At 41.1% G+C, this 11,585-nt stretch overlaps 1 protein-coding gene across 1 annotated transcript in view; it reads right to left on the bottom strand.

Moving 5' to 3' along the window:
• Positions 1 to 480: 480 nt before the first annotated feature.
• CRB1 (crumbs cell polarity complex component 1) overlaps positions 481 to 11,585 on the bottom strand; it is a 108,718-nt gene continuing 97,613 nt past the window's right edge. Inside the window, exon 16 of the mRNA XM_075509154.1 lies at positions 481 to 696. Within this exon, the coding sequence (XP_075365269.1) occupies positions 481 to 696 (216 nt within the window). The remainder of the gene's footprint in view (positions 697 to 11,585) is intronic.

Here is an 11,585-nt window from a genome sequence, read left to right as displayed (position 1 = left end):
TTGAGACACAGCTCTAGTACTAAACCCTTTGATAACGGAATTATCATGTCTTTATTGCCCAGGCTTATTTGATTTGTCTGCATCGTCTTCTGCAGCAGTGATTGCTAGGCAGTCAAAGGAAAACACAAACGAGAAGCTGTTATTCGTGTTGCATCCAAGACAGGCACTTACATGTATCCCAGGAGCCATTACTGTCTGTAATGCCTACTGCTGATTACCAAGGCTGGAGCTGCCAGTGCAAATAAAAGTTGTCCTTGGACGGGTTGGTCCAAAACAATGATAAGTGGCATTGGTTCACTTACCTACTAAGAGAATTTTAATGTTATTGAACTTAAAAGAAAAAAATATTGAAAATATTGAAAGCCCACAGTCATTGTAATCTTTATAGCGAGTATTCCTGGAATCAGAATGAAAATGAACATATCTAACATATGTACACTGTCCCTTCAGCCATCTTCCAGGATGGAGGAGCGCTTTCTTCTAAATCAGTCTTTCCACTGGCGGTGGCTGCACCATGCTCCACATCTCTACCCGGGATCCCTCCTTTTCCTGCCGGCTGGGGCTGTAGGTCCCTTGAGTCGCCCGTTTATTGGCAGCAATGATTGAAACCACAACTGCCAAGAAGAGGATCAATAACAAGGCCAGCGTTACTGAGCCAATGGAGGTGAATATGTTCGAGATCAAGTCAGTTGTCAACTGGAAGGATTGAAATAATTGCAATATAATTTACGTCAAGAGAATACTGAGACACACTTGAGCTACCGTGGAAGGAAAACAAAAACCATTCTATGGATAGGGTTTTGCTAGAGTTACTGCTGAAGCACCGTTTATCGGCAGAGAAGTACGTTAGCCCCTCCAGATTCTGTTCTTTGGACTCTTCAGAAAATTATACATACCATGCTGGATATTTAATATATAAGGCAGAGCTGGATGAATTTCACGTAATGACCCATTTCATTTGACAACTTCCTTTCTGCTTGAAAATAACCTGTGAGTTAGTATGTCTGTGGACTGTGGTAGTAATTCAGCAATTATTTGTTTAATCACTTGAATAATAATTCATTATTCCTAGTTTGGTTGTGAACACGTTATTGCTAGTCTTTGCTACTGCAAGTTAAACGTGAGCTATTTTGAGTGGATATATATTCAGTCACATTTCTGTTTCTCTTGCTGGAGGAGTCAAGTTTATGTGAATACTTGTACTTAGATATAGAAAATTTGCTTACTGTAAATATTTTTGTAAAATGTACTATTTCTACAGATATTCGTGCCAGTAAACTTTTCTACCAGCATGTTTGCATGAAATAAGTGTATAAAGCCTGCACAAGAGTGCAACTGAAATTTGTTTAAAATAATTTTAAAATATTTTCAAATATTCATCCAGCTCTTCCTCTACATATAGGCTTTGTAGCTTCATCTACAGAAACACAACCAATACATTACAGGGTGAAAGTAAGGATGCTCTGATTTTTTTGTTGTTTTTATGTGGCAGTGGGAAATGTGCTAATGTCAGAAGGCACAGTGTGCATAAACAAATCTGCCAGTTGAAAACCTTTAGACCAGAGAAATTTTATAGTTGGTAGATGAACGTTTTATACACATCCATGTATGTGCTTTTATGTGTAAAAAATGTTTATGGTGAGGTAAGCCAATGAAGTGATGTGGTTAGTGTGGAAAAGTGGTCACTACGGACAGAATGACCCTAGCAGGGATTGAACTTCTGGGCAGATTCTGCCATCCATCATCTTTTGATTTGTATTACGAGTGACAGCTGAACTGCCATAGATGAATGTGTGCTTGAGGCTGAACTTTCAAATCCCCAAATATTTAGAAACAGAAAACAGCAGGTCAAAGCCCGTTTCCTAGTTAGATACTGCATGTTACAGGATATTTTAATGACCTGCTTACTCGTCATTTCTAAGGAAGTGCAATTACAGTCCTGAGAACGATGACGATTTTGCATTCGGCAATGGATGTACTGTAAGTGGATGCTATTTCTGTGCGTACGTTGCTTGGACTCATGCTGCTCAGATGCCTTTGCAGAAGAACAACAATGCTAGAGGGAAAATGTTAAAACAATTCTTCCTCTTTTTTTCCCTCTCCATCTTCACACTGATGTAAAAGGTCCTACTATAATAATAAAAGCAAGTTTGGCTCAGGGATACTCTCTAAGGGGATGCATGACCAGCTAGGATAGTTTCCTCTGTCCTTGATGGCTAAATATATGGTTCCTATGATTTTAAAAACATTTTTTCCAATAGAAATAATCTAGTGCAGGTGACAGACCATATGACTCCAACCCTAAAACAAGGTGGCGTGAAACATGTTGGTCTATTAAATTGTATTGGATTAGGAAGGTCATTTCATCTTTAGATGGTGTTACAGATATACTTGAGATCTTAGTTTTTCTCTGTACTGTGTTAGACTGTATGACCCTTATTCCCCTTATCTCGGAGAGGCTGCAAATTTTTAATGGAATTTTTATTCTCAGAAGCTGTCCTTTATTTTCATTGTCTGCTCTGGGAAACTGAGGACCAAGATAGTCTACGTAAGTTAACTGACCCTAGGGTTGAACAGGACATTTGTGAAAGCAATTCACTGCCGTAGGCAAATAGATGGTATTGCCTGGTCTCTGGTACGTGAAATTTCTGAACTTATTCTCCTATTTTCCAGTCCATACTCTTTCCGTTCCTGTTGTAAGTATGTCTATATCTATGGAGACATTTTCATGTATATCCTTCAAATTAATTTTATTTCTTAAACAAAAATTTTATGCGAAGGAGTTGGGGAGAAACAAAACCCTGTAACTTGTTAAAATACAGTCACATATCTAAACCTTGTTCTCAAGTTAAAATCATCGTAACAGGGCTTTTTTTTTGTTCTGCAATAGTTACTTATTATAGATACCTTACCCATAGCACACCATAGCAATCCACTACGCATTTTGTTCCGATTCTTGTTTCTGTTTAATGACTATTATTCATTCATTGGATCTGGTTTGGTCAACCAGTGACTTGAACTTGAAAAAACTACTGACAATTGCCTGTATTGCCTATATCTGTGTTGGACAAAACACTTCCTCTTGAGCCAGTATGTAAAAAAAGTTACCCCACTGATTAAAATCTAGAGAGCTGGGGTTTTTACCATGATCAGATACATAAGCTAACTTTGTTTCTGTGTTTATGTTGCTTCTAATGTCTAAATATGAAGAAAATGGCCTTTAATGTCATCTTTCTGGGTGGATTCTGTTGATCGCCCAAAAATGTACTGTTCAAGTGCTGTCCCCTGCTTTATCAGCCCACAGATCACTGCCCGAGTTTACAATATAGGTAGCTCCCTTAGCAGTAGCACTGAACTGATAACAAGAGTTGCCAGAAGGCTCTGCAGTCTGGTCCCATCAAAATCAACTGCTTCTTTAGTAATTAATGGCTGAACAGTTAAATTAATTTGGAAAATCAACTGGCTGATCTGAAAAAAAAAAAATCTGAAAAGTTCTGTCCCCCGTCATCTCAGAGTCTGTTTATCACAGTATTTGGTGATGATGATAGACTGAAATAATTGTAACTGGTCATCCCAAAAAGAAAAAGGACTGAGCAGCATTTTTTAGAAACATACTGCTGCTAGGATAGGAGAAAAAGAGGTTTTCTGTTACTGACCCTACTGCGTATTTTGCATAATGGGAGGGAGTGGACTTTAAAAAAGCAGTTTGAACATAAAGGTCCCGTATCACTGCTTCAGGCTCTTCTAGTAAGCCCTTGCCTGTTGCTTCCACCATAGATGATGGATCTAGGCTATGAACCTCTGCGATGTTCAAAGCGCAGAGCCCCTCTGACTGCTGCGGGACTGCTCACGTGTGTAGCTGCTTATCTCGGCGTTCACGGCTGCTTAGCGGATCGCCCGTGGCTGGAGTCTATGGGAGTCCTAAGGCGCTGGGTGGTGAGCAACGCACAGCTGAGCTCTCCTTGATTAAACCACCATACTACAACATCACTTTTCAGCTTCATATCACACAGGCTGCTATTCGCTTCCCCGCGTTAGCTTGTTAAGATCTGGTTGCTGAATTGGCCACTTGTGAGATGGCCACTTGCTATGAATACACAATTTTTTGGTGTGTTTATGACCAAGCCTTGGCAGAGTCCCACACAAGAGGTGTTCTGTGGCCTGGAGCTTCAAAAGCAGAAGGGGAAAGCTCTGGAAAGGAAAGGACAATGTGAGGCAAACTTCATTTTGCCTCAGCACAAACAAAAAAACCCACAGGACAGCTGGAAATTTATGAAGAGAAACAAGTTACTCAACTTTTTTGCTAAAGACCTTTGTTGTCAGGGAAGCCTATGAGACCCCCGTACACTGTGATAGCCTTTCAGAAATAATTCTTGCTAATAAATACCACATGGTGATCACAGCTATTTCTGAATGTAACTTCAGCACTGCTTATGAATAACTAAATATATGTAGGGTAACTAAAGGAGGGTTAATTTACTGACTGGGCAATACCTTAGAGCTTCTCATTACACTTTGAGCAGGAGGTTGGACTGGGAGACCTCCTGAGGGCTCTTCCGACCTGAATTATCTTCTGAGCCTGTTTAAAAGGTAGTCAATGAGAGAAGAGTTGTGAGAGTTCCCCTGCCCCTAATATAATGTAGGTGTTGGTAAAAGCTGTATCCTTAATGGTAATGGATGCTGGTGGCAAGATGATGTCATGTGCCGTGGTAATACCAACAAAATGAAGTCTGCTAACATTAGAAGGCCAATCTGCTTCTCGCTAAGATATTTTATGTAGCATGTTCTATTTATATGTCTTTGGATGTCATCTGGAGCAAGATGAATTTATTTTGGCAAAATTAAAAGAAAAAAAGGAAGAAAGAAAATATTCTTGAATTTAGTTTTCATGCTGTGAATAGCTTCATCTGCAAAGACAGGAGGAAATGCAGGAAAAAAACGTTTCTTTTCTTTTTTTAAAGCAAAGTCTTGGCTTTTCACTGGTGGTTTCATTTCAAAGCTGATTAATTTTTTAGGTTTTTTAAATTATTAAATAAAAATTATCTTAAATGTTTAGATTAGATTAAAATAAATCATTGGATAGAGTGCAAATTCATTGTAGGGCTGGGTTTTGCTTTTCATTTGGTTATTGAAATAGATTGATTGTTCAGCCTTGGTTCCTTGATTTGCTTTGTAGATGAACAGTTTGGACAAGGGGGGCCCAGTTCACAAGTCAAAGCTCAGTAGCGTTTATTATCAATCCAGTATACGTATGCTTATCTTTAAACAAGCTGTCTTCCAAACGGTTATTTTATAAGGGGAACATTAGGGATTTGCTATATATGAATGTTTCCATGTGTGCCAGTGTCAAAGGCAAGTGGAATAGCACAAGGGAGCCAGCAAAATACACAGGGCCTCTTCCTCTTGTGTGTTTTACATCAGCATGACTTAGCTGATCTAATCCTGCTTTATGTCGATACGGGGGATCAGAATTATGGCCACAGACACCAAGGGCTGAGCCAGATCAGGGGGAGAGAAGAGTGAGCTGCAGGGCCAGGGGAGCAATTGCTGGAGGTGTGAGAGAAGTAGCATGAGCTTCCTTGGGACGCTGCTACCCGGGCATGAGCTTTGCGTGGGAAAGTGTAGCTTGGGCCAAGGGTATGTGTCTTTGGGATGTGAAAGGCATAACGTGCTCTGAAAGCAGAAGCATGCCTCTATTGCTGGGCATTACAAATGAATCAGCCTTCATTTCAGCACTCGCGTAGAAATGTGCCTGACTCTGGATGCTTCGCAAGAGAGAGACATCAACACAAGCTTTAAAACACAGGGATTGCCAGACCCCGGAGAATTCTCTTCTCTGCCACATGCGGGGCTTTCTGGGAATTCTGCAGCTGCTCGTGTGCGCTGGAGTTTTCACCGGTGAAGTCTCCGGATCCTGAGTCCTGCCACCACTCACGAGGTTATCACTTCATTCATGGTAAGAATATCTGATCCATGCCATCCAGATTTACTGCCCCCAAATCAAAACCACTTGCTATAGTAATGAGGGACGATTGGCTTGAGTGGTCCTAATCCATGTCAGAATTACTTTGAAAGGTTTGAAGGCATATAGGGATAATACTGAGGAGCCGAAGAAAAGCCATTAACTTGATTAAAAAGCCCATAGATATGCTGAGTTTATTTCATTGAGGATTTACAACCATTTTATCGGAAAATTTTTCTGTTAAAGGCTGAATTCAAATAAGAATCCCAGTAGTTCAAGAAGAAATCCAGCCAGTCACACGCAAATCTATTATAATGAGATGCATTGATAACCCCAGCTTGTGGGACTACAGTTCATTTTCAACAGCAGTAAAGTGGCCATAAATCTATGGGTTGACTTTGTTCCAAGATAAGTACCTCAAACGAGTGGCATATGAAGTCCCTTTTCCATGATTTTTTTTCACCTTCACAAGCAAGTACTTATTGCTCTCCCTCCCATCAGCTGCTCTGCACGTGCTAAACACCAGCCAGTGGGTCCCAAGAGCCATGTTGACCTAGTTGTTGGGCTGCCGAGCTGAACCAATGATCCATTTTGGACTCATTTCAAGAGAGCAGATTCATGTCCAGCTGAGCCAAGCACTGCACAGGTCACTGGAAATGGCAAACAATTTTTTAAATTCTATACACATCATCTATTGCCTTTAACTGCTTTACCTTCTTTATGCTTTAGCCTGGTTTCCTTCTTCATGCTGTTGCCCATGTGGGCACTCATCTGTGTTGAGTGTTCCTATGCACAGTTATCATTCAGGTACTTGAATAATTTATTCCTTTCTACTTTGGTACCTGTGGCAACAAAGGAGGCAGCACTTAGTGTCTGTGGTGCACCTTAGCTGATTTTCGACTGTTTATCACTGGTGAGGCCACCAACTCCTTTTCCTTCTGCAAACCTTACATCTCATCAATTTATCTTGTGGGCTTCAAAAGCGCATTTTCTGTGGCAGTCACATTGAACAGCCTTCTTCTTGCCTCTGTGTGTGAAGGAAGTCGTTGCTGAAAGGCATGATATTTGCTGTGCTTTAAACCTGGTGCCTACCAAGCTTCAGGATTATCTGGTAAGAAAAGTGTTTGAATTCTCTGAAACCGAGAAGCAGAAAGCAAGAGAAAAAACCTAGACAGACAGCTGCAGAGTTTCTCTCTAGTTTTGCTTCCTTAATGCATAAGAAGACGACCTGTTTGTAGAAGGATCAGATTCAGACTTGGAGCCTTGAATACCTGATGAAGATCTCTGTGGCCTAAAGATGTGACTGCTTCCCCCTGCAATCAGCCAGCCCATAGCTCCAGTTCAGGCTGGCCTGTAGTTGCCACATATCGGCTCTGGTGCTGGTCACAGGTAGCTTTGCCTTCTGCATGCGAGGTAACACCCCAAGGTAAGCACGACTGCTTTTCTCTCCACATCTTGGGAACTTCTCCCTCTGACACCATGTCCACTGGGAGGAGGTTGTCCTGTCGCCTCTCATCTATCTCTGTAGTCCTCTGAAAATCTATCATCTATACTACATACAGAGTTGTACACAGTCTTGAATTTTCATCATTGCTGTTGCTGTTTCTGCCATCAGCCTCCGACTTGTTTTCCTGATATCTGCAGGAAAAGACAATCCCGTTGCTGGAGGGCCTGAATTAGACCCCGAGTCCTCTACGTACCTCTGTGGACATTGCTGAAGACAAAACTTAGGTGACTACTTCTGATGTGTGCAGAAGATCCACAGTATAATATATATATAGGCAGCTCACCTTGAAGAAGAATGTTAGTAAGTACTCTTTTTTTTTTTTTATTTCTCTATTTTCTGGTGGATATTATTGTCTGAATATTTTCTTAAAGTATCTCTGAAGAAATTACATTCACTACCACCTCCCTCTAGTATACATTTGTCTATAAAATGTAGTTTGAATAGTTTGTCTTGGTTGTAATGTAACAGTTCGAATGAATTCTTTCCTGGAAAATGTCAGCTTTTACTTGTCTGAGAATTCTTCCTGAAATCAAAGCGCAAATGTAGAGAGACTCAGTGTTAGCAGCTAGAATGATAAATTGATCATCTGGATTGACCAGTTACAGGTCAGAAAAATGCAATCTTTTTTATCAAGGAAGAATTACATCTGTGGTGTCCTGTGAGAAGAAGATGACGACTGAGATGATTGAAGTCTAGGATTTAGCTGGGCTTGCAAGGGAAGTGACTCATTAAGAAATGCTGACAGCCTCCCTCCTGACACGTGAAGTGACACTGTTGTGACACTACAGAAGTTGACGAGGAAGTTTGTTCTAATTATAGTGGAGCAAGAATTTGGAGATGGAGCTCTCTAAAGTGTTGCAACTACATTGTAAAGCAGACCTCAGCTGAACGAGGGTGTTATTCACATTAGTCTTTATCTTCCAGTCAGATCAGCGTACACAGACCTTCTCCTTCCCACACTAGCCTGCAGGACCATTCCTGGATCACTTGGAAACACTTGCTGTGTTTAAATCAAACCAATTTTCCCCCTCCTCAATGCTAGTACTTGCAGTAATGTTCAGCTCGGGTAGCCTTGTATTTACAACATTAGCCTTTTGGATGTGGCTTTTCAGACTCAGAAGCTCACTTTTAGGAATTCATCTCTAAAGAACAGGCTACATACGGTAACTATAATTTCTTTAACTACTTGTAGTATTGATGTCTCACTTATATTATGTGTTTAATGGAAGAGGTCCAGCCATGAGAACAGTGGTATTTAGCAAGTCTGGGATGTTGTCTTAGGCAGAAGAAATAATATTTCTGGTTTTGGCCACTGTACTTCACGTGAGCTCAGCCATGGACCCAACAAAGCCAGAAGTACGTAAGTAGCCCCTTAAAATCTCCATCAGATATTTTGCTGGATCAGTATCTCACAGGACAGAGTATGAAATGCCTTTTCCCTCAGACAGCAGAGTGTTGGTTATACACAGAGAAGTGATTTGGCTGGCAGTTTGGGAGGTAAGCTCTCACTAAGCTGTGGGCTTTGAGAAGACTCCTTGATAGCATTTCTGCAGCAACTGCCAGTGCTAATTTTGTAAGCGTGCTCCAGCTCTTTTTAAGATCATTTTGGTGGCGCAGCACAAATGAAATGTGCAGCTCCAACGTGCTGTTATGAGATGCCTTTTAAAATTCTATCAACAGCCTCTGGTGTAGGAACTTCACCATCTGCTGCAATCTGAAAGGATAAGAGGGAAAATCTATAGCTGGTGCAAATCCAGGCAAACCATGCCGAGGAGGAGTTTGTCCCATAGCTGCTACACTGCAGACTAGACAAATGTTTTAGTAAAGGTGTCAGTCTCTGGGGTCTAACATCCCTTTCCAGTTTGGGAAATGCTTTGGGGTATCATACAGAAACATTTTTGTACATGGGTAACAGTGCAGTGTATCAGGTAGTGTTTCTCCTTAGGGGATAACTGCATTACAGCTTCAAGACAGCAAATTCTATATGAATAAATCGTGGTGGTGGATAAAAGCCTTATCAGGCAAGCATCTTGCAGGAAGGAATGGATGATATTTAAAATCAAAAGACTGACACTGAAAACAGTAACTCTCTGTCATTGCCCTGCACGTAGCTGGGTTGAGTTTGCCGCATCCCTATAGTTGCCACAGTAGAAATGACGCCTGAAGAGGGATTTGGAAGAACGCACAGTAGTGGCCTTTTGAGCAAGTCTGCTCCTGCTGTCGTGGGAGAGTGAAGTGGGTGGGAGGGGGTCAGCAGGTTAAACCCCAAAGCAGGAGAAGAATAGGGAAAGATGCTACAGCGCTGAAGATGAGGGCAGGACAGTTCCCAAGGAAAAGAGGTGAAGAGAAATTCGGTAGACAGAGAGAAATAGAGTTATGAGAAAGAAGAATGAATTTCAAAACTGCTTTCTTCATTGATTGCATAGGTGTTGAGCAGACCAGCATGTGAAGGATGATGTTATTTTAGGATGTTTATGTTAGGATGGTTCAAGATGGGGCTGATGGGAATGACAGCATTTAGGTAAGAGAACGGGGCAAGCATCGATAACGTAGGCTACCAACAGCTATGCCAAGGGTGAAACTAACCCCTTTCTAATGCAAACTTTTGATTTTCTGAATTTTGCACATATTCTCTGTCGTCGTCATCCCCCCCCCGAATCTAGATTCTGACCTTTTCTGTATTAGGGAAAAATATGAGGAATTTTGCTGAGGTATTCACATCTGAAAGTACAAAGCCCATTTAAGTAAATTCCTGCATGTTGTTTCTCCTCACTAATACGTTTCCATGCACTTTGTTTTCAGCAGGCATGATTTGCCTGTGCATTATCAATTTCAGTTTACTCTATTAGAGCTGCACAATCTGAATTGTGGGCACAGAACTGGTTGCTCAAAACTCCACTTTCCAGCACACAGCAGTTGAGGTTAGAGATCTCTTCTTTAATTAGTGATGCTAGTGGTAGATGTTCTTTTGTTTCTGTAATCAGACCTTTGAGAACAGCACTAAGTACCCATCGAAGACTCACATCACATAGAGACACAGCCACCCTCTGTGGGCTCCGCTCCCTGACTGGGACGATGTGAAGCAGGGTCGTCTGTCTCCCCCAGGTCCTGGTTCTCTGTAAGAATTGGTGCAACCTGGGCTGAAAGCGTCAGTCTTGCCTCTTCCCACTTCCTGGGAGAGTAAGAAACTGCTCTGTCCAGTGGTGCGTAATAGGTGGGTCAGTGGTGTACGGTATAGCGGAGACAGAGTTATGATTCCTGTTTTATTTTGTAATTGCCAGATACTTTGCATCCCTACTTCTCTGCTAATAAGCTAAGCCTACAATCTCAAAACTGTTCCAGGAGATTCTTCTTCCTATTTGGTGCTAGGCTCCTGCAAAACAGCCATGTGTTGCTACCTAGCATTACTATTATGCTGTCAAGTGGTGATGAAGTAGCTATTTGACTGTTTCACACTGTCAGACAACAAGGTATCAAGTCAACAGCTAGCCTTTGCTGGGTACAGCACTTCGATTGCAGCCATCTCATGCTTCCAACTGTAAATATTAATGGTATAAGATAGACCTTTATTGGCTACATAATACTTGCCTTAGCACGCTACATGACACCGTTGCGTTACTTAGCTAATTATATTCCTTGATAAAAATTTTGAGTATGATTTTTATCCTACTGGCTTTTTTTCTAGTAGAAAGTTGATGAGAGACAACAAACATAATTACATTTTAGCTTCAGGAAAGACTTTAAAAGAGATGCATACATGGAAAGTGTAAGTGGGGAAAAAAAAAATCTATAAACCTTTATGTCAGTAACTACTCCTTGAAACCCTGTTTTAGTCTTGATCCAGATGTTTATTTCTCAGTGAACTTATTGGTTCTTGTGGCTTTTTTTCTTTTTAGTGTACTTACATCTTGCTGATAGGAACATATGAGTCTGTCTCTACCTGTGAACCTTAACTCTGTCCTCAGGGATTCTTGGATCAAGTACTGCATACCTAATATAGTATCTCATCATTGTATTAATATTGTGGGTATTCAACAGGTTTGCATCTGAATGTGATCTGGATGAAGCCAACTCTAATAATTGCTTTTTGGATACCTGCTGAAGATGCAAGTGGTT

Source organism: Mycteria americana, chromosome 7 (assembly GCF_035582795.1).
Source record: "Mycteria americana isolate JAX WOST 10 ecotype Jacksonville Zoo and Gardens chromosome 7, USCA_MyAme_1.0, whole genome shotgun sequence".
NCBI classification, from domain to species: Eukaryota; Metazoa; Chordata; class Aves; order Ciconiiformes; family Ciconiidae; genus Mycteria; species Mycteria americana.
The sequence above is the reverse complement of the archived record's forward strand: the minus strand, read 5'-3'. Positions and strand labels throughout refer to the sequence as shown.